This window comes from Crocodylus porosus, unplaced genomic scaffold, assembly GCF_001723895.1.
Source record: "Crocodylus porosus isolate Cpor-Errol unplaced genomic scaffold, CroPor_comp1, whole genome shotgun sequence".
NCBI lineage: Eukaryota > Metazoa > Chordata > Crocodylia > Crocodylidae > Crocodylus > Crocodylus porosus.
In genome coordinates this window covers 9,631,714-9,655,099 of record NW_017728942.1, presented here as the reverse complement: position 1 = coordinate 9,655,099, position 23,386 = coordinate 9,631,714, and the positions used below count along the sequence as shown (strand labels likewise).

The 23,386-nt window shown below is 45.1% G+C and overlaps 2 protein-coding genes and 1 long non-coding RNA gene across 5 annotated transcripts in view; 2 read left to right on the top strand and 1 right to left on the bottom strand.

The window, feature by feature from the left end:
* CHRNA4 (cholinergic receptor nicotinic alpha 4 subunit) overlaps positions 1 to 2,839 on the top strand; it is a 30,763-nt gene extending 27,924 nt beyond the window's left edge. The window contains exon 5 of the mRNA XM_019548262.1: positions 380 to 2,839. Coding sequence (XP_019403807.1) covers positions 380 to 505 — 126 coding nt within the window. The 3' untranslated portion in view covers positions 506 to 2,839. The remainder of the gene's footprint in view (positions 1 to 379) is intronic.
* A 10,837-nt stretch (positions 2,840 to 13,676) lies between these two features.
* Positions 13,677 to 23,386, bottom strand: part of COL20A1 (collagen type XX alpha 1 chain) — a 79,433-nt gene continuing 69,723 nt past the window's right edge. For 2 of the 3 annotated variants that reach the window (XM_019548259.1, XM_019548260.1), the window contains 5 exons: positions 23,254 to 23,320; positions 22,099 to 22,287; positions 18,200 to 18,277; positions 17,033 to 17,188; positions 13,677 to 15,757 (listed from right to left, as the gene is read on the bottom strand). In XM_019548259.1, the coding sequence (XP_019403804.1) occupies positions 15,744 to 15,757; positions 17,033 to 17,188; positions 18,200 to 18,277; positions 22,099 to 22,287; positions 23,254 to 23,320 (504 nt within the window). In that variant the 3' untranslated portion in view covers positions 13,677 to 15,743. The remainder of the gene's footprint in view (positions 15,758 to 17,032; positions 17,189 to 18,199; positions 18,278 to 22,098; positions 22,288 to 23,253; positions 23,321 to 23,386) is intronic. The other variant, XM_019548261.1, reaches the window with a different exon arrangement.
* The window catches only part of LOC109318844, a 9,537-nt gene continuing 5,006 nt past the window's right edge, over positions 18,856 to 23,386 (top strand). Inside the window, exon 1 of the long non-coding RNA XR_002103333.1 lies at positions 18,856 to 18,865. This is a non-coding gene — a long non-coding RNA (uncharacterized LOC109318844). The remainder of the gene's footprint in view (positions 18,866 to 23,386) is intronic.

Sequence of the window (23,386 nt, the reverse complement as noted above, 5' to 3'; positions counted from 1 at the left end):
GGGTATGAAGGGGAGGCAGTGAAATCATTGCTCTTCTTTTCTAGCTCATTTGCACTTCTGACTCAGCAATAGCAGAAAAATCCCTTCCCCAGGTGGACTTGGTGTTAAGTCCATTTCAGCTATTTAAGCAGGGCAGAGAGGAACGCCTTTTCCTCCAGCTTGAACCTCTGCCCAACTCACACATACCCACGCTCATGGAAAATTGGCTATTGCATATACCTGATTAGTTATTTGCACAGTGAGTTATTTGATGGGCTTGCTTGGTTGCAAATTCAGCATATCTGCACTTTAATAGGAGAAACCCCTGACTCTGCATGATGAGTGCACCGGCCTTTCACTGTAGCTGCCCTAATTGCTCCTCTCATCTCTGCATTTCCAGGTGAAGGAGGACTGGAAGTACGTCGCCATGGTCATCGACAGAATCTTCCTCTGGATGTTCATCATCGTTTGCTTGCTGGGAACTGTCGGTCTCTTCCTTCCACCTTGGCTAGCAGGCATGATCTAATAGCTTTGGCAAGAACAAAGTTTGCCCCATTCGGAGGGTTTTCGGCCACCTGGAAGGAGACGGAGCAGGAGACAGGTCTCCCCAAATAATTTACCGTGTGTCTGCGCATGAATCGTTCCCGAGAGCTCTGGGAACACCTTCTACGGTTCCATCATTTGCCAAGCCATTCTCATCTTCTGCATCTTCTTTCTGGGGGAAACTGTTATTAATGTGTATACATAGCATGGTGGCATTCATTGATGTGTATCTAACAAAGGAAGGACACGTGCGCGGGTCCTGAAAGCAGTGCATATGGTGGCGTTGTAGACAGACCAGCCAAATTAGTTTCATTTGACTTGAGAGAGTCGCCCATGTGTCCTCAAAGAGCAAGGTCACCTCTAAACCTGAAGTCATTCAGGATGGTATGTCCTTGTGATGGTCCTTTTATAAAAAAAAAGGGTCAGATTTGGGATTCCTGTCCAGGAGATGCTCTGACAGTCGAGGTGTAGACACAACTGGCCAGGTTGCGAGGCATGCAGGGACTGCACTGCACCCACCCAACTTTCTCAGAGCCCATGCTGGCACTCGCCCTGTGCAGCTCCCAACAGCTGTTGCAGAAACAGCTGCATTAAATGATAAGGCCGTAGTCTTGACATCTTTACTCATACAAAACTTTGGAAGTGGGAGTTTTACCCAAGTAAGGACCGCATACAAATTGAACACAGTCTTCAGGGTTGGTTCCCAGTGCATGGCTATCCATCCAAATCAGCTTTTGGTTGCATTCATTTTCTTCGAGAGGCCAAGGGCTTTGGCCATATAGCAAAGAATGACGAGACGCAGCCTGTCTGTGCAATGCATGGCATGAAAGGAAAGACAGAGATGCAGGTTTAAAAATCTGGCAGTTATACATAAGGGCCCAAACTGTTAAAAAAGTAGACTCCAGAATTAGATGCCCCAGCTTCCTTTTTGGGACATGTAGCTCGTCATCCAAAGTAGGACCAGCAGGCATCTAGCCAAACTTCTCAGAAGACATTAGTAGCTCTGGATGTCTCCATTTCAGGTGCCCCAGCTGAGACCAATTGTCCGAAAGCGCCCTCCTTCCGAAAAATCGCCTTCCTTTGGGCAGGGGGCTGGACTCGATGATCTTCCAAGGTCCCTTCCAGCCCGAATGTCTATGAAATCTATGAAAATCAGCCCCCATCAAAGCAGCTGCCTTTAGAGAGCAGTAGTCCCTTCTGGAAACCTTGCCTGTGTATAGCTGCAAGCGTCCACCCAGTTATACTTAAGCGGCAACTGCATTTGCAAATAGACAGGTGATTATACAGTCTGCGTATTAAGATTCCTCTCTATGTGCAGTTTGTTTCCCCAAGACTTAAGGAAACCTTGCTGGATGTTTAGGGCTTGCACCCAACGGGCTTGCAAAAATTCAAATGGGAAGTTCAAGTTGAAATTCCAGAAAATACTTCTCCAGAACATGCTGGCAAGCTCCACAACTCCAAGCCTCAGTGGATTATTTACCTTTAACCACAGTGCTTATGGGTGCATAGCAATGAGAGAGGGGTGAGAAGAAGTTATAGTCTATGGCATCTAGCACGTCTGTCAATATTTGAGGAAGCTTGGTTTTTATTTTATTTTTTTGTCAAGTCTGTTCCAGCTACAGACGCTTCTGAATCCAGTCGGTTTTGCAGATGGTCAGGGAGAGAGGTTGGCCAGTGCTGTTATCACCCTGTCAGAAGGATCATGCCCGTCTCCCAAAAGCAGCATTAATGAGGCATGATGCTAACTTTCACTGGCCCAGGGTTTTGCCTAATTAGCTTTGTGTTTTGGACGGAAGGAAGGAGCAGCGAAGGGAGGACAATTTGGGACAGCAGAGATGCTTCGTAAGGTGGGCTCATTACAGATGCATTACATGTGTTAATGCATTATGTTTCCACTGTGAAGATCTGGGTCCTACGCTTGACTCGCATCCTACTGGAAAAGGCATCGGTGGCCTAATTATCATCCTCATGTATCCACATGATCAGTGCACCAGCATTGGCAGCCCTGCCTCATGAAGGGTTAGATTACTAGCCAGGGATGTTCAGTCTTGCTACCCAATGGCAGGGTTTCATGTCTCACCGCCCCTGCCTGAACTACGCCAGCCCAAGCCCATTGCATCCCTCCCTCGCTTGCGTGAGCACGCAGCCCATGCCAATGCTTTCTGTTCAGAAGTGGGGAGGTGGACAGGAGGCGGGGAAGGGGTTGGTGCCGGTGATCTCTGTGCAGCGTTCCCGAGGACTCTGGATAAAAAAAAAAAAAATACAGTGATGAAACTTCCTAAAACGGCGTGAAATAAAGTCTTTCCAATCCCTTGCTTTTGCTTCTCTCTCTTGACTTCTGTTGGATGGGAGTGAAATAAGAAAATGTCAATGCATCCGCATGGCAGATTGCAGCTGGCATCCAGTTCTTTGCTAGGGACTCGTCAGACTAGTCGTGCTGAAAAGGTGGAGAGAACATGTTTTGCTTTGAAAAATGTCTCCCTTTCTCCAGGCTCCTGAGCACTTAATGGATTGTGCTATACCCCAAGATCTAAAGTGACCTAAAAAGACACAAAAATATATGTCATCCGGCATCTAGTTCCCCTTGGGATTTCTGCTTCACTGAAAGGCTAGGACCTCCTTTCAAGTTAGGGTTGCAGTACCAACATTTTCTCCCTGCTCCTACTTTTCTAATTGACTCTATATAGTGTGGTGGGGAGAAGGCTTTTCCTTGGATAGCTGCATTCAGAGGCTGCACACCTCATGCCCTTCTTACAACTTTCAGGTGAGAAAAAAGATGAATTTTTTTTTTTTCCAGTTCTCAAAGAACGAGACGAAGACAGGATCTAGGAAGAGCCCTGCTTCATATCTTCCACCAGTAAATCGCCCTGTTAATAACTCGCATGCAAACTGTTCCATGTGCTGTAAGCTGAAATATTATCCAGGACCTTGCAATGCCAGTTAACCCACCGGGAACCACACTTTGCTTCAAGATTGCCGCCAATGTAAAACTCACTAGAACATGTCTGAGGTGCCACTTAAACCCCACTCAAAACAGAGCACAAGTGGGACTTGCAAGCTACAAAGGACTCATACAGTCCCTCAGGAAAGGGGGATTTTCACCTGGAAGTGATAGTATTAAAATGCAGGGGAAATGTCCAAAATCTGGTTGCAGAGATGGATTTCTGCCTACGGTTAAGCTTCAGGAACAATGAAAAACAGCAATGCATCGAGACAAAGGGTGTTAACACCAAGACCGTCTTTCCCTTAGCTGCAGCTTGACTGAAACAATAGGGCAGTCTTTGATGTTACAGCTGCAGCACCGACCTTCAGCTTTGGTTGAAGGTTGGATGTTTCCTCTAGAAGTTCATATGAAAGTCAGCTTGCAGGTGTGCTCCTCAGCATTAGGGGTCCTGCTTGCCTCCCAATGTCGAGTGGACTGATACAGGAGAACCCTGGTAGCCTCCCATTAATCCTAATGTGACCATAAGAGGATAGAAAATCCACATAGAGGCATCACAGATGAGAGCATTAGGGGCTAAGCATCGTCTCATCTTTATCTGAACCTCCAACTTTGCCTCTACGACACCAAGCTGCCAAGTCAGTGGCAGGTACCATTTGAAGTCAATTGAATGTCTACCTTTCTCATTGCAGCTGCAAATCAGGGCCCGGGTATTCTTGGGTCCAGGTCAAAACCTTAAACTACATTGCTTTAAAGTTGCCTTTGCCTCTCACCAGCTGCACTCTGTGCTGGGACTCCGGAGATCTGTGGCTCCAAGCCTGACCATACCATGCTTATTTTTTCAGCTCCACATACAGGCTGAAAAACCATTGCCAAAATTATTAAAAGGCTGAATCCCAAAGTCCTCTCTTCAGTTCCACTCCATTTATTGCCTCACTGAAGTCAGCCATCCGGTTTGCATAGCAAACTTGCAGCAGTTCATTCTCCCATGCATGGCCTGGTAAGATTTGATGGTCACAACATATTTAAAATAGACCTCCAACCCAGCCAGCACATCAGGAAGACGATTAATTTTCCACGTGCTAGGAAGGAGCTTCAACTGTACAGGTAAAAATGGTGACAGGATGCCAGGCAGGGGGTGAGAGGTGCCAGGCGTTGCATTTTGGAGGCGCTGCTTCTTCCTGCAATGCTCTTGCCGGTTGGGTGTTTGCGGCAGGCAGGCAGTCCTCGGGAAGGGAGTCACAGAGGCTCGACTCTATTAGGTGTTTTTTCATTCAACTTGCTTAAAAAGAATTAGGGGAAAAAAATTTCATTCAGCTAATCTCATCAGAAAACCCGGTGCTATGCAATCTGGCTTGGCAGAGCAGCTGCTGTTTTTCATAACTCTGGGACTGGAGCTTTAAACTCTCTTTAGGCTTCCCAGATAAATAATAAATATACCAGCTTCAAAGGGGCCAGATTGGTGCAGACAGCACACTCTCCCCCAGTGACTTACAGCTGTTCTCTTGTAGGCCCCTGGCAGCTTTCTCCTCCTCTCCGCGTATTTGCCGTTTGGAAATGGAAAGAAAGGGGATGTGTGAATTAAACCGGGTTGGGGTACAGGAACCCTGTGGGACAGGGATCGACCCTTTCTAGTGCTGCTATAACACTGACACCATTCGGGAAAGTGCTTAGGTTTCTCCAGCCCATCTTCCCCGACTCAGTGGGGAAGCTCATCCAGCCTGACCGCTCCTCCTCCCTAAGCAAGATGCTTCAAAGATAAATTCGAGTTATGCAAACTGTTTCAGCAGTGCCATTACCAATAAACCTCTGCTCAGTTTGTGGGACCACAGTTCTCTCGTTTCGCCTGGACCAACACCAGCCCGTCTTCTTTGACCTGTGCTGCCCACATTTTCAGTGATGCAGAAAGCAGGAACCTGTGGGGAGCTGATGCCAACCTCTCTGGGGGGCATTTTGGGTCCTTTTTTCTCTTAAAGTTGAGAAAATATTATTAGCAGTTTGTTTCATCTGTATCATTATTGCTCCCTTAAAGGTGCATTTAGCAAAATCCCTCATTGTCCAGCCAGCAAGTCCTTCCGCTGAGGCCAAAAGATATTAGCTCAGCATAGGGACTTGCACAGGCTGATCGTCCAAGGCAGCAAGGGCTGTGCCAGAAGAGAAGTCCTGGGACCAGAGGGTAAATATGTTCCACATTTAGGATAGACACGTCCCCATGCCTCTCCTCTGTTTCATTCTCCATTATTTTGCAACAGCAAAGCACAAACCAGGATAGCTTTTGCCCTCTGCCTTTGCCGGAGAACTCCTGTGCGTACGGGAATATAAAACAGTTACTGTAGCATGCAAAAGAAGGAGATCGTCTAAAAATACAGGCCTCTCCAGGGACCTGGCAAGATTGCCTGAGTGAAACATCAACGTGGCAGCCGCAGAGCTCCCGGCTCTACCCAGCAGGCAGCCCCCGTAGCCTCCCAGCTGCAGTCAAGCTTGCACGCTCTCCATCTGCAGCCTTCGACCACGAGGTGTATTAACAAGTAGCACCGCTGAGAAGAAGTGCATGAAACTGGGAACAGGATGGGTGCCGTTGTGGAAGTATTTTATGAAATCCTACTGAAGGAACAGAGTGGCCTGTTCTCATTTAGGATAGCCCATGACCGCGATGCTATGCCCGATTAGGACTTTTCCCGTAAAAGGTTCGATGGGCCAAGAAGTCATGTGCTTAACCCCTCACCTTTCATCAGTTGGACACATGCACACATTGTGCACAAGTAACTGCCTGCAAGTTCAGTATTGAGCATGTAAGGCCCCTGGCGCACAGCTCCCTGATTGCTAAACTATGGGGTCCCATGCACGCTTTTCAGCAGAGGTTTTCGTTGCCTATTCAAAAGGGAAATCTATAAAAATCACAAGTCAGGGTGCAATTCTTGGGTGTTTCCCAGCTGGATTCAGTAAATCTTTAACCCTATGTTCAGTGGTGATTTTAAAGTTAAGCGTTAATGAAACACCTAAGAGCTATTCCACCCACCCACATAAACCCTTGTAAGCAATGCAGTGCTCTCTCTCCTAATAATTTCCTACTCTAACCGGACTTCAGCATCTTTGCTGCTGGCAGCCTCTGAGAAAACACGACACACATACAACCTTTCATGTGGGTGCAATCCCATTCACGGCAATGAAATACAACAGAAACACTTAAGGAATGCATGAGATTTTAATGCATCTGTGGCTCGATATAGAAATCTCTAGTTAATTATGGATAGATTCCTGTCTATTATGTATTATAATGAATACACATGCTATTATTTCTTAATATTCATTTGTATTGCACGGCTCATGGACCAGGACTTGTTTGTGCAAAGCGTTGTGTGTTATATCCCAATTTGCTAATCAAAAATGCTAACAAGGTTTGGTAAAATAAACCCCAGCTATTTGGATATTCTCGCAGTAATGATACAGATGAAACAAACTGCTAATAATATTTTCTCAACTGGAATGCTTTAATCAAACACAAGTTACCGGATTCAAAACAGGAATTATTGAGTGAAAACCTATGTCCTGGGTTATTCATACAATTACTTTAAATGATCTTCTCATCCTCTTCTGGCCTTAACATCTCTAATTCTATAAATGACCTCCTTGTTCATGGATTCAGCCACATGCTTCTGACAGGATCATGGATGTGGACTATTCATGGAGTGGATTTTTTTATAACACATGGGTCCTTATAGGTACAATGGGGAGAGGGGTTGAATCACTCTTGTCCATACCGTCCCCGTTTCATGAGGAAGTAAAGGACCCTTAAGTCTTCACTTTAGGGATGTTAATTCATTCCTGTCCACTGTCAGTGAGTTTCCTTTAAAACAGCAAAGGAAAACAAGCACCCAAGCATCCTCAAGGGCTGGTGCACCGGTGTATACACATGGCTGCAGCTTTGTATGAGCTGTGCTATGCTGAGAGCAGCACAGGGAGGCTGCACGCTTGCAACAGAGATGCTCTGTTTGTATCCCAGTCCGGTGGGGCTCACGCAAACCCCCCGATGCAAATTCTAGCAAGTGGCTGTTCATCTTCCAAGTGTATTGATAAAATATCCAGGAATGCACCAGAATAGACAATGTCCAAGAGCAAGTGGCTTGAACTGAGCATGCACTTTCACCTGCAGCCCTGGAGCACAGGGATGTGCAAGGAGTGCAGCAGATCAGGGCTTCCTGGGAAGGAAGAAACAAGCAAACCCTGTGATCATGCTGGAGCCATGCTGGCAGGGCTGGGGGGGCTGGAAGACTAAGTGGGCATTTCATTAGATCTAAGATGTCCCTATGTATTGGAGGAGAGGACCCCAGGTATCAGAGAGAAACCAAATCGTACCCAGGGGCTGCAGGGGGGAGAAAAGGGAGATCATGACATTGTTAACTAGTCCCTTCTTTCATCATTCACCCTTTGATTTAGTCAGAACAGGGCTCATCCTAATTATAGCAGTCATTAAGGTCATTGCTTTGCTACCGTGCACCAGCTTCGGTCCTGTCTGTTCAGCCTGCAAGACGGGGGCGTAGTCCCTGATCATGGAGCCTTTTCTGCACAAAACAATGTAGAAGGGGATTGCTACACAAAGATGCCCTTACTCACCAGGCCTAACCCCTCTCAGCTTTCCTAGCCTAGTCCCATGCTCATCCAACAGGGTGGGTTGCCGGGCTTATCCCAGACCACCTGCCTGAAATCCCGGTGCCTCCAGAGCCCCTGCTACAAAAACTGGAATATGGAGTGAGCGGCTGCAACATAAAACTGCAATTAAGCTCACTCACAGAAGTGCCCTGGAGCACAGGAACGCTCTCCCCCATACCCCTCTGCCCACACACATTTGCACACACCAGTACATCCAGCACCACGTCGGTAAGCGTGCTTGGGACATTATAGCATCCCCAAAGACTCAGCAACACTTTGGGATTGAAGGGCTGGCAAAGAAAAATGTAGAAAGAGATGGCTGGAAGCTGTGGCAAACATGCTGGCTTGTATTTTGGCAGTCACTCTGAAGGCGCCCCAGGGAGTGGGTAATGTAGATCCCTGACCTCTAGTTTGCTGTTAGCGTAAGGCTTTTCTAATAACAGCAACATCATTTCTCTTTACAGGGCATCATTATTTTAGGATTAGCCACCTCTCTGCTGGGACTCAAGACCCCAGCAAGCTCTGCAGGACATGCCTGGGGAATGGGTTTCACTCACTGCCATCTCTCAGCTTAGCTATAGGCGTTGCCCGCTTCACGGCATGCTTTGAAGAGGACAGACTCAACCCTAGGCATCCTTGCCCCCAAACCTTCCAATTCAGATCTATTGCTGTCTCATGCTGACATGTGTCCTGATTATTACACCCATGAGAAGGAGCTCAGGGGGCTTAATGCCAGCTCCTGGATTTCTTGGGAAGCACTGTCTCATTACCCCATGCAACTGGCTAAGGTTTGCTGGCTTCATCGACAGTTGTAAAACATTAAAGAACCTTCCCTGAGAGTTTTCCTGGATTCAAATGAGGACATCAACTAGAGTATAACTATTGAAAAATGAATTCTTCTGTTATTCTACCCCCCCTCCACCGCCTAGCGATAGATGAGATGAAATTTGAGGAGAGCAGTTTAGCATATGAAAGACTCAAGAGAGATGAATATAGCCAGTATATTAATATTTTTAATACTCCCTGCTCAGAACTGATCCAGATGACTCAACTGGCCAAATTAGCTTTAAAAAAAGCAAGGAATCTTTGATGATAACCAGGGGGTAATACCAAATACTAGCTTCAGCCTCAACCAAGGGGGAATAACCAATGTGTTGTGTGCATCCAAGCCTATTCTGCTCGGAAGAAGCAGTGACCCATCCCATAGTAACTCCTCTCTATTAAGCCAAAGTGCCAATGTTTTCTACTTGCACCGTGTAAGGGCAATCATGCTATTCTGACTGAAAAGGAGCTAAGATTCAGTCACATGTGCCTGGTGCTCATCCATTTTTTGCATTGGTGCATCTCCACTGACTTTTCTGGAAGCTCTCTTAGTTTACACTAACATGAACTAAAGGGAAATCAGGGCCTGGAGAGGTAGCATAGCTCTGACCTTCTTAAATTGCATGCCCTAATTGGTATGCTATCTCCCCCCTAGGCACTGCACTGCACCTTGGTGCTTCAGTCTTGCCCAATTTGTCTCATATCCTCTCCCCAGCCGTGGGGCTTCTCCCTGACAGTTAACAGCATCATCTGCAGCTGCATGCCAATATAAAACAATGTAAGAAGGCAGAGTCTTCCTAGCATTACCCCAGTGTTGCCAGTGGAATAACAGCAGACCTAGATCCTGCTTAATGTTGGAATTCCAGGAAAAAAAGGATTTAGGAGATCAACTAATCTGTCCTTCCAGCTGTAGGAATCAGTCCCTCCAAGAGCATCTCATTTTCTAATACTCTAATCCATGGAGCTCCTATCACTTTCCCTGCCACAATCTTGCTCCACAAGGGTATAAAATAAGTCCCCTTGGCTCCAAGCTCTATCTATCTACTAAGAAGCATATATTCAGTAAGGTAACAGCAGAACACTTGGCAAAAAAAAAAATCCTAGGAACCAGGTCCACCTCCTTTTTACAATTACCCACCCCTTATAGACTCTCCTGCACTGCAATACTGCCCTTTTATAGGACCTTGTTTTGCCTCCCAGCATGCCTTCCTGAGCCTGACCCTTTAAATGGGAGTGCATCAACTAGCAGGAGCCCTAAAGCAACCAGTTTCAAGTTGAGTGTTTTTAACTGCTGTTTGCATGTCTAGCTGGTGGGTACTTTGGCCCTTGTACTTCTTATTCCAGGTCTTTGATCCTGAAGTGGGGGGGAATGCTCACCTTCCTTGGGACTTCAGCAACCATCACTCCTTCCCAGTCATGGTGTATGCAGGAGAAGGCACCCAGACCTTTGACACCCATATCTAGGCACGATGTGAAGGCTGCCTAGCTCTTCCATCCCCCTTTAGGCCACTGAGACAGAATCCAAAGGCTGGACTAAGTCCAGATATCTGGTGCCTCTATGGCTGTAGTTGTATGAGCGTCCAGGAGCTGAACCCAAGTGGGGCAAAGTCTACCACTGAACCACAGGAGACTCCACTTCTTTTATAACCTTTGCTCTGATGAGCTTGTGAAGCAGGTGTATGTTATTTTGTGGGTTGTAGCAATTACCAGATTGTTTTTACCTGTAGTTTAATGGGGGCCCTCTTTACACAGCCTCATGTATCTTCATTGAGACATCTGGGGAGGTGACTATAAAAAACATAGCATTAATCAGTGTTTATAGCAGGTCAGGGGGAGGCGTGAACAAAAAACCTAAACAATCTCATGCAGGAAAAAAAAAACCTTAAAGCATTCTCAAATAGACTTTCAGTCCTACAGCCCTATGCATCCCTGAAAAACAGACCCTTCCCTAATTTGTCCTACAGCAAATCCCACATGAACTTTCAGCAGCTGGAGAAAGCTCGGAGAACAAATACAAACCCCTTCTAGCCCCTAACATCTATGAAACTCCTGACCTTGGGGGAACAAAACTTCCCCCATCTCTTGTGTAGATGGAAAGATAAGGGCCAGTAAAACAGGCTGAATGCATGGGATCCCAGTGTTTGGTTGTAGCTGTGTTGGTGTAAGGACACAGGCAGGTGTGGTTGGGTAGATGTGAGCTCTTATTAGACCAACTAAATAGTTGGAAAAATTGTTCTTTGCAAACTTTTGGGCACAAATGCCTTTCTCCAGGCATAGGGAGAGTCTGCTGGTGTTTGTGCTCTCCTGGAACTACAGGTTCTCCCGACGCCTGAAGAAAGGCGTTTGTAGCCCAAAGCTTGCAAAGAACAATTTTTCCAACTATTTAGTTGGTCTAATAAAGGAAATCACACTTACCCAACAAACCTTGTCTGCCTAGGAGACCAGTGGAGACTCTGAGAGGCGGGGGAAAAAAACCCAAAAAACTACCAGCTATTTTTGGTGGTAATGAAGGAATGATGAAAACTTTCCCTGTCAAAAGACCCCTTTCTACATTCTCCAATCTATTCTCTACAGACTAAGGTAAAATAAGCAGCCTATCAGTCCTGTCTAGTCTTCTACTTGCCTGAGCAATGCTTATTTACATGATTTAAGCCTCTCAGGCTGCAATTCCCATTGGAAAATAGGCAAGTGATTTTTTTTTTCTTTTCTTTTTTTTTCCTTTTTAACATTGCACTTGTAATGCACGGCACTATTTTTAACTGCAGTTTACATTTAAAAGTGATAAATGAAGCCAGAAAAGTACGAGTCATATTAAAGACAGGTACAACAGAGAAAATGATTAGTTGGGCTCATCATCAGGGGAATGAGAGATTGAATATTCATGAGTAAATGGCATCATTATTCATTAACATCTTTATATAAAAAAAAAAAAAAAAATAAAAAAACTACCAGTGAAACACATTTTGGCCCTGATTCTTTTTTTTTTTGAAAGCTTTCCCCTGTTCCAGCCTCTGGCTTTTCTCTGCTCTGCTTAAATTCCCTCCACATTATATTGACAGTGCTGGTTTGAAAGCCTTGGCCTTAGTCCCCACCCCCCAAACCTGGAACAGCATTAGCCATATCACTGATTTTCTAATCTCCTTGGAAAACTTGTCTCTCTTGCCCATCACTTAATGCTGTGCTCTGTCCTACAGTTACTAGCTGGGTACCTGTATGAATTGCCACTGGAAAAGGAAAAAAATGGTCTATGACATGAAGCAGCACTTTTTCCCATATATAGAGTTGGTGTGTAATAATACAATGCAGTCATTGTGAAATGCTGTATTTCTATAGCTACAGAAATGCAGTAATTTGTCACTTAATCATGTGTAATTTAGGACCTGATCATGACATTCACAGTGTGCAGTAATTGGCTCACCGCTGATTTCATTGACTGGTAGTCTGAAGTCCTTCTCTCTGGCAAGCGTATTGCAGATGGCTCTTAACAAATGGAGGTTCTGCCCATTAACACAAAAATAAAAATAAGCTCCCTTTCACTTCTTGAATGAGTCTGGTCTTGTACTACAAACACAAGATGTAGACAAGCATTTCCTTCGAAGTGTGATGCAACCAGCGTATGCTTGCTAACGGCAGGACATGAATGATTTTTGTTTTGGTTTGTGGTTTCCATGAATACAACCACATCATTTTAGAGAGAGCTGTTAGTTTATCCCCTTCTCACACCCAAATACATGTGGAAGGACCTGTTAGTATTTGTATTCAGCTGCCACTTCTAATGAATGGCTGAATTTCTGTGGCTGGTGGACAGGGCATCCCTGGCACGGTAATCCCATCTGTGCGTGAGTCATCTGTTTGGAGTTGGACGCTCGTACTCCCAGCTGCAGTTGTTTGAATAGTACCCAGTTCTTCTCCAGTCTTATCACTTGCAGGTTTTCAATCTGCCACTTTCCCCAATTCTTATTCTGAGCACATCATGCCCATCAGAAAACTAGCCAGCCTGGGGGCAGAGCTGGGGGACTTCCTTCCTTCCTTCCTTCCTCCAGGAATGAATGCATCTTCCCTCCTCGTGCTTGGGACTTTTCACCGTGTCTTTATGTAGGATGACTTTCCACTGTTTGCTGCCCTGAGTCCTGTCATCTTGATTTGTTCAGGGTAACTATAATTTCCAAAAGTTACCTTTTTACCAAAGGTGTTCACGTCTCACCTGTAACACCTGAGCGGCTGTACAGATAATATTCCCCAAGAGCCATATGTTGGAGCTCAAATGCATCCGTTCCCTGTTTGGATCCCCCTGCAATATTCCACGTGGGACCAGATGTTTAAAACATGATCCCTGGTGTGTTTCCAATGACCAGACAAAACTAATGCTACTCAGGTCTAGCCACTAGCCAGGTCCGTAAGTGATATTAATGATGCCCTCGAGAGATGGCTTTAAACAGAAATGCATCAAATAATTTGCTCTTGCAAAACTGCAAGTATGAAGAGGGAATCGGGTCTGTTTCTTCCACAGACACCCATGCCCTTATCTGCCCAGCGGCGTGCTCGGCTCATGAAGTGACTTGCTTTCCACAGCCCACAAGGTTTTTATGGACACAATTTCGATTTCTTTCTAAAAGTGCACAGAAAGCCCTTTTCCAACCCTTTTCCTTTCCCAGAGCGCAGCCCTCCTCTGAAGTGTTTTGTTTCTCAAGAAGTTTAATATACAACAGAAACAAAGAAGCGTTCAGCACACAAGTTCATGTAGGGCCTGGAGACTTATTCTGAGACTCTTTCCCCTTTCCTTGAAAAGCAGAAACAGAAAGAACAAAAGCTCCTTGACCTTTACAAATCAAAGCATTCTCAGATGTAACAACTTGTATGCAACTATGTCTAGCCCATTAAGTGCATCTTGTTTTAAGCATCGCCTCCATGATTTGTATTTCTGTTCCTCTTCTCTCTCCTTTTTCTTCTGCCTGGGGATCTTGCCCTGATGACACTTGGTCTAAATTGTAAAGATTACCTTTTGCAGAAGTGCCACTTAAAGCAGAATTGGCAAGCTTTTAAGGAACTAGGAAAGGCCACCTCTACAGAAGTATTATTTCTCTCCGCTTTTCTATATTTACAGTAGAGAAGGCAGATCGTACTTCAAATAGTCACCCTAGGGAGTGGGTTCTAGAGAGCCCTAGAGAACTAGTAGTGTTGAAGTTAATGGAGTCCAATTAAAATTATTCCAAATATTTATAGGATGTCCTGATCGCTTTTCTGTGTTTTGTGAATTGTCCTGTACCTGGATCATGACTGTCTATACAAATCTGGGATGATTAAAGCTGTGCTTCATCTTTCAAGTGAGGATTACTTTCAGCAAGCCGATGCCTCGCTTAGTGTAATTCTACTGTCTCGTGAGATGGACGGATGCCTACAGGAAGCAGCAGCAGACTTCAATAAGGCTACCGAATAATATTTAGCTAAAGGTCTAAGCCATTTAATTTTTAAAAACTTCTATCTTGGGTATTGTGGGGTGCCCAGCAACCAGACTCCAAACTCTTGGATCGGTCTGGGTTAAGATTTCAGAAGTTAGCCATGCACGCTTGCCAACAGCGCAGGTGCAAATAGCACAGTGGCAAGTACAAACTCTACCACGATTAGCCATGTGTATGCACAGCTAAACAACTCGTGGATAGTCAGAAGAACATGCACATGTAAATGCATGGTAATGTATACCCTCTGCTTTGTGAGTCTAAGTTTTGTTGAAAATCTGCACTGATCCTTCTTGCCTCTTGCTACTTGTACAAAGGCTGGTGCCGCTTTGCTCATGGGATGTCCTCCTCTTTGTGTCAGTCCAGTTTCCGAAGCAATAGCCTGACAGCAGTCAACACTGGGGGCAGAAGAAGCTGGCACAGGATAAAACCATAGCAAACAAATTGCAATTAAGTCTTCATATTACTAGTATCAACACAATTTGGTGTTATTACGTGTTGATGGATTATCGGCCACGCAATGTCATCTAGTAACAGTTCCCTCTGTATCACATTGGTAAAAGCAAGGCCTAGCACTACACAGTGTTTTATATGATGGTGTATAAGTGTTAATATGGCAACGTAAGCAGGAGTGGATAAGGCCCAGGATGCCTGCTCAAACGCAGTCCATTGCACTCTATATTTTCTAGTGCTTTTTTCTAATCTAGTCTAGTTGAATACATCTCAAGTCATGGGGCTTTCAGCATTCCTGGGAAGAGGCGATCCCATTGTTCAGTAATTGGATATACAGTGACACTGGGAGGGTGACCCCAGTATTGCTCCAAAGACAGTAGAAATGATGTTAAACTCTGTGCCATTGTACCCAACTAGGTAACATGGCATTGCTCCCACTGTAAGAAATTGCATTTTTAGCACTTTATACCACTGCTCTCAGCAACAGCCATGGCTGATAAATCAATCACAAGTGGACAAATATGAGAGATTCATCCCAGCTGTTTCTGAACATTTCAATACCATTAATGCTTCTGTTGGCTCAACCCCTCTGGCAAATCTAACAGCTTGAACCTCTTGACTGTGCTTCTTAATCCTGTTGTAGGACATCAGTTCAGTCGCAGCAGTTGCCCAATTCAAATGTTTGTAGATAATAAAGGAAACGGGCATGAAAGAGAGGATGATCGATTTACAGTTTGGTTTGGGGACTCTAGTTTTGAAACTCTGCACCCATACAAAAATTCAATGCAAGTGGGGAGGGGGGAATACACATTTGGTGTTCAAATTGCAGTTTATATATAGAAGATTCAGGCCGAGGTCTCCAAAGGAAAGAACTGTGCAAGCAGCCCATCAACCAACCATCATGGGATGAAATCTGTGTTTGGAGACAAAAACAGGAGTATCAATGCAAAGTACTCAGAATATATCCCTCCTCCCTCCTTCCAAATCTCCCATCATGCACCAAAGCTTTTCTGTGTTTCTTCCTGTGTGACTCATGGAGGTATATTTAGGAATTGTGACATCTGTCCTGTGCAGTGTACCATGAAAATACCCCAAGGAACATGGACTGGAAAGGGGCATTCTGGGTCACCAAGTGCAGTCCCCAGCTCTAGCAGGCACAACCTCCTAATCCCTTTACTAGACTGCTCATGCTTTCAGCCAATAAGATGCACTAATCTGATGAAGGACTGAGCTTGGTGGCTAAGTATGGAGGGGGAAAAAAATCTTTCTTGAGAGAGACAGCCATCATGAGGATGAAGCAGAAGCATCTTTTTAAGGTAGCAAAGTGGATTTTTAAAGTGGTCGGGATAGATGGAGAACCAAGCCCTGGGTCAGCTGAAAAGCTGAGTGCAAATACTGTCCTGAAGCAGAAGTCTTGTAGCACTTTCCTTTGCTTTACAGATACAAAGGGGCTGGGGAAAGAGGAAGAGACCGAGACGATCCTGGAGACTCCCCATGGCCAGTCATGTGTGACTTGGCTCATTTAAACACTATACCTAGGCTGATGGAAAAATGTGTCTAGCTTAAGGGGAGCATTTCAAGTGCTCTTTTGAAATGCAGTTATTGCTAGGCCTACTGGCCACCGCACCTTAGATAATAGCTTTGCAGAATGCACATATACTGCAGGACAGCTCTTCACCCTTGATGGGCCATTATAAAAGAAAACGGTAGAGAGGCCAGCAGCTTGCAGAAGCCAGGTGCAGGCAGTTCCCAGGAAGAATTTCCCCCATGCCCTTCATGAGATATGAAACAGGGAGCATGTCAAAGCTGATCTACTTCTTCTCCTTTCCATGCAATCCAAGTCCTGCGAGTTCCTCTAGTCTGTGGCATAAGGTCTTGTGTTAAGAGTGGGGCAAAATATCTGAATGAGATGAGGCTAGCTAAGTAAAGAGCAGAGCTAGGCAGTTGGACACGGTGAAATGACCAAGTGTTGAACATTCGGCGTCCAGTCGGAGCCCCTCTTATCCTCCTTGCTTGAACAAGCATGTTAGGGGCTTAGGAAAAGGATGTTCTTCAGGACTAACTGTCCTTGAAGAGGAGCCCAGAGGGGATACAGCTGTCAAAGACTGCTAAGCTAGGAAGCTGAAGACACCTGTACAGAGCAGAATCTAAATTATGACCTTTTATATTAAAAATAATTGGGACTTACCTCTGGTACGTGCCCCATAGCATCCAGAGAGATTGCAGCCCCCTGGATAGCCAGGCTCCCCTGGCTGGCCTCTGTCACCAGGAAAGCCACGTGGGCCAGCACTTCCAGGGGCCCCGTTCGGACCTGGTTTCCCTACAACGGCTTCTCCTGGTGGTCCTAAAACATAAGCAGCACAGGATCTAACTTTGGCTGTAGCTGGGCAATACCTATCTTCTGTCAGCTTGTGACTCTACTGGTAATTATCTGCGAGATGTTTCCTTCCTGTTGTGAAAGGATTAAGCTGAAAAATCTCTGCATACTAATGAAGCAATGAGGACCGCTTCCTCACTTCACAGCCTCTCCTTGCCAGCACCAAAAGAGCTGCATGAAGTGGCCACTGTCATTCTGGGTGGGGAAGGCTAGAAAGGATGTACCCATCTTGCCCCTAGGAAAGCTTCCAGTACCTGCTGAGCAGGAGATTAAGATTTGGGAGTCCCACTGGATCAGCACTGAAAACTACAGATCAAGACATGCTGGTCCAGCTTTTTATGCAGTTCCAGCTCAAGCACAGACATAAAAACCCACTGCAATGCTATTTTCTATTGGGTTCTCTTCTTGGACCCTGCTCTTACCCAAATCACACAACTAAAGCAGATGGGAACAGAGCCAGATTGTCAAAAAGCCTTCCACTTCATGGGCCACATCCTCAGCTCATTTTATGTCATCTCAGCATCAGAGTCTGTGCGCCCAAAACCTGCCTTTGCATTGGCAAAATGATCACTCTCTGCACAGACCATGCAGCTAACGCACAATGGCCTAATATATGTACATTCAGACACTGGGAACTAGTACCTACAATCCAGCAACTGTTTAGGCAAGGGGGAGGTCCTTGGAAAGCATTGCCCAGTGGGTCCTAGGAAGAGGGGGACTGCAAAATTGAATAGGACCCATGAATGGTCTAGTGCAGTATTCTGTCTGACAGTGGTGAGATGTTTCTCATGAAGAGGAAGCAAGCCTCAAAGTAGATGAATTCAAGTTAATCTGCCTCACTTGGAAGTCTTACAGTGCTGAAGGCTGCTTTGCACCTGGCATGCTTGTTGCAATACAAGAGCCGTTTGCTCAACATCCTTCTGCACCCTAGATGAAAACCCAAATTGCCCCTGAAGTAAATGGACTAAATTCCCTTACCTGCTCGTCCCCTGGGTCCTTGGACTCCTTCCCGACTTGCTCCAGGCATCCCCTTTGCACCCCTTGGTCCTGGTCCTCCTGTTTGAGGATAAGAAGTAGGAGCTGCATATACCCTGAATTAATGCTATCCCTTATAGCCTTTCCATCGGGCTGACCTTATGTTCCATGATGATTAAGGGACTTGCAAGCTATTAGTACTACTCACAGTCAGTGTATCATTGTCTTTGTATCTGTTAAAGAGGATCACAGTGAACTTAAAATGTTATAACTATTTGTCATACTTTTATATTAAACAACTGAATAACTTCCCACTATTATTTACAGGGCCACTGGGCTCAAATCTTTCAGATGGGGCTGGCTGGAAAGGAATTATTTCATCTTGAAAAACAATGGGAGACTTCAATATGTGTTCTCCTTCTGGGGAAGAGCAAAAGTGAGATTTTGATTTATTTATTTATTGCAGAAAGTCTCACTAGCCTGGAGCTTAGGACACTGGCCTGGAATGAAGGTGGCCCCAGTTCAAGCACTTGGACCAGCTCAGGAAAGAAAGGGCATGGGTCTGAACTTGGGTTTCCCAATGCAACAGTCATGCAAAGCAATATATTTCTGTGAGTGCTTGGTTCTAATGGAGGCATTTTTTATGAGACTCTCTAGACCTGCTCTATAGTCTGGACTGCTTTTGCCTCCTGTGTCCTCATTTGACATGCTGGAAATATCTGCAGGCTGCTACATCACTGTTGCTCTTAGCTGTCATTTTGATAAGCTATATATATATATATGTATCCAGGCCCAAACCGAATGACCATGGGGTTGGAGACCTAAATAAGCAGTGCACTTTTCAGAGGGGTTAAAAGGCCACTAAAGTCAATGGGGTTTGGCTTAATTTTGTTGAGATGATCCCAAGAGACATTGGTTGCTGTCATAACACCCAAGCAACATTTCTATTGCCCACTCTATCAAGAACTAGCATTGTTATCACACTCTTGCACAAGAGACATGTATCTGAGTCTGGGTCTTTTCATGGGAACATGAGCTTGTGAGAGGCATCACCCAAATATTTTGGAGCTTAAACCACAGAAGTTTTAAATTCCAGGTTAAGTCTACCGAGTCCAAGGGTGCTGCTGTATGACCTAAATTTCCTTCTTCCTCTATCCTATCAGAGAGTCATATCCTCAGCTGTTGAGATAATGAATCTGGGCTGACAGGAAAGGGAAGATGCAGAGTTTTAACTGTGGAGAGGAAAGGATGCTTTGTATCCCCCAAAACATCTGTGGAGGAGATGCTCACACATGTGCTCCAAGCAGGGGGGGATGATAGGGAGCCAGAAATAATGACGCAGTGTCTTCCCCGAGATACCTTGACAGATTCAGGTTGCTGCGTAATCCGCAGGCTGAAGCATGCCAATTAAACCATAAACCTTGATTTCTGACTATAAATGGAAGGAAATGCCACATTATAAAGCATTGCCAGAAAGGAGGGGGAGACTTAAAATCTGTCTTTGTGCATGCACACCTCTTCCTCCACCTTTAACAAGGCTGTTTGTGCCTCTCTGGAATTGAATCCGAAGGGATCTGCTAACAGCACATCCCTATTGTGGCCACTGCGCAGTGGTGGTTGCTAGGGTGGCTCTGTGGTTGTGACGTGTCCTACAGTAAAGTAAATGTTCTTATGCTGCTTCCTTACAAATGCAGCAGCTCTTGCTTTGGGGGCAAAGATGAGAGTATGGTCTCTCTGAAGCAAGCGCCTCTCCGAGGTGCTTTGCCTGCTGAGCGCTGCGATAAGGTTTGCCTTTTGTTCTCAATCCTTTGCTCGAAAATGCCCTGGCCAAGTGCCAGGGATCTTTGCTTCATCCCTACATGGATTTCAATGAGTCTTGTGTTGGAAAGGATTTCAGGATTTGTCCCTGTCCACTTGTCTGAGCTGGCTTGAGAAGGCTTTTCATGGGGTCCTGCACCACACGGAAGTAGAACAAGAGCCCGCCTTGGACAGAAAGTACTTTTGCAGGGACAGAGAGGGTCCCTTTGGTTTTGCTTAGTATTTATGATCTGTTAGTGCCCAGATGCCTCAGTCAGGACAGCAGCTCAGTTGGGCTGGGCAAACTACTGACACACACACAGATACAGGCCTGTCTCAAAGAGTTGGCAACTAAGACAAGTGTGAAAGCACTGGATGGGATGAAAAGGCATAATCGGATATCCCCAAGGAGTCAGCAACTAAGACAGGTGATAAACCAACAGATGAAAGGAAAAGGCACACATAATCATGTCTCTGAGTCTATCCTACACCATCAAATATTGCTTGGGCCACAAACAAGGCTCCACTATAAATGTCCATCCTAGTTATTCGTTACCATGTCATCAAGGCCTGAGTCTTCCTTTTGGAAGTCCAGTGTGAGATGGGACTGATGGAAATAATCCCCTCCAAAGGCATGCCATGGCAGACATGCTGCCTCCAGTCTTAACATGAGGCCCAGCTAATTTTGAGGCAGGGAGTTTGGCGGGGGGGGGCCTTGTTTTGGTGGATAAGCAGTTGTTGAACCTGCTGATAACTCTCTGCATGTATTAAAAATTACTCCTTGTAATTCAGACCTCTAACCATGCTTTTTGGATTTCCAGCTTTCAGCTTCATTCAAGGTGATAAATGCAGTTGCCATCCTGCTGGTTCACAACATCATGAACAAGCCCCACTAGCTTTTGAACGGCCCCCACTAGCTTACGTGTTGAAATCAGTTCACATGCGAGACTCACTTTTTATTTGCTTTCCTCTTTCCTGACAGATGAATTGGGAGCTGCTTGGATTCTCATTAGATTTGTTCCCTCATAACTAATTATTAACGATGCCTCTCTGCTGTGCTGCTTAGTCGACTGCATGTTACTTTGGGCTATGTTCTCAGCAAAATCCAGATCTAGAGCACTGCAGTAATGTCTTGCTCATTAGCCTTTAGCTGTCAATTTTCTTGGTCTTCAGGGGTTTTGCTTTTCTTTAAATTTTAATCTGCAGTCCTGCCATACACAGTTTGTGGCCAGTTTTGAGGCTGGCTCTTCTGTTTGCTCTGACATCCTGAAGAGTTGATCTAAAGTGACCGTCTACATACTGGAAGGCAATCTAATGCCTCAGGGCCTGTCTCTGGAGACATTCAGGTTAGTTTGTGGGACATCTTTTTGTGAAATAATTAATACTTTTTGTGTGCGACTAGTGTTTTGCCAACGAGAAGCCCTGATGTCAGGCCAGGTTGTAGTAGTCTTTCCCCGTTATGACCCACCCTTGTTTCTTCTGTTCCACTGTTGTCATCCACAATGCTGGCATTGAAATTCCTCATTACTAAACAGGTGTCATGCTTGGAAACACTGTCAGAGTTTGCAGGCAGTTGCTGTTGTTGGCTAGCACCAAACATTTGATACCCGCCACTTTCATTTATCAAGTTGGAAATCTAGCTTGGAGCAATGGACTGTTAATTGGCTCCCAGTCTACAAGAGATTTCTGTTTTGGGGGGCCTAATTAACGCTCTTCTCTCTGGGTGGAAACCAACTTGCGTAACGCAAATATATTGCAACTCTATTTTCCTTTTTAATTGATTTTTTTTAACAGGTTTTAATCATTAATCTTTGCTTACTTGACAGCTCTTGAGTTTCTATCACTTCATTTAGTTGTTCGCCTGAACATCTTTTGTTGTGGGAGCTGCTGTAATAATGTTCTGCAAACCTATTTTCATAACCTGTTTTACTATTGATGGCCTGTGCTCACCCATGTAATGGATAAGTTATTTCCCAAAATAGCTGCCTGATACTTAAGTGGGATGAAAGTTTGTGTTTGTGCAAAGGACAACCGTATTCTGCCCCGCATTCGTCGGTGTTTCCAAAAGCACAAAGGCACTGGTTAAAGAAAATCTCTCTCCATACCTCTTTCTCCTGGATACCCATCTTTGCCTGGCAGTCCCGGGAAGCCATCTTCTCCTCCTTCTCCTCTGCTTCCAGGGGGACCTGAAAGACCTGGCAGTCCGGGCTCTCCTGGCATCAACTTCTCATCCCACATGGGGACTGGCTTCCTGGTATGTTCATGGATGAATGAGTCAAACTTCAACACGTGAGCTAGGAAAGTAAGTCAGAGCGTGAAGCATCAGATGAAAAGCTCAGCTGACAAAAGACTTCGTGGCACAGCAAGAGACGGTGAGCGAGATTCTCGCGTGTATAAATTGGAGTAGCGTCAATAATGTTGACAGAGCTACAGCTGATCCACAGCAGTTAAGGATCGAGCTTTGCACAGTGAAACTCTGAACCTCTTTGGATAAGACATTTGACCAAATTCTTTCAACAGATTCAGAAAAGGTTCAAACCACCCCAGCAAAGTTTGGGGCATTCGGCTGGAAAGTAATGTGGGAACAAGTTATCTTAAAAAGCTTTAAATACAAATCATCAGGTACTACTAAATTGTTGGTCCAAACTGTAATGATCATGAACTGAAGGGGAAGATTGCGGAGGAATGGCCTTGCTATCTGACTTTGAGAAAAATACTTGATCTCTCTGTGAATCAGGCTCTCACTGAAAATCTCCAGCAAAAACTCATATTTCCTTTTACATTCAAAGATGAGTTTACTTTATCCTAAGTGCATCATCTGAATTGAGCTGTCCAGGTTAGATAAATCCCCTCAAAGGAGAGAAAAAAAAAAAAAACTAGTACCCTATTACATTTCTCCTCTGCTGTGTGATGGATTAAGAGAAATCGCTGCAATTTTCTTTGAAACTTGATTCTTTAAATCTAAGCCGTCTTCTATGGGAAAGAAAAATGCTGTACAAGGCTGGAAACATCAATGCCAAACAATATTTCATAAGCTTTTCTGCTAATGCAAGCTAGTAAAAAACCGCATAGCTTTGAGACTCTTATGTGAGCTTCCTGCCTGACAATAATGCTCATCATTTCACAGGATCAAGATCTCTGGGTCTTGTCCAAAGCCTGTTGAAGTCAATGGATCATGGATTAGATTCTTAATTCAGTGGCAAAGCAGCAGGTACAGGACAGCACTGACTGCCCCCAGAGACGCATCAGGGTGTACTTACTCTGAATCATCCGCTCACAAGCCTGGCTAACTAGCTGGTAAATTGTGGCCAGAGACTGTGGTTCACCCTAAAGGGAAAAATGAAAAACAATTGCTTTTGAAATCAGGTGGCTGCAATAATGCAAGTTCCCCGA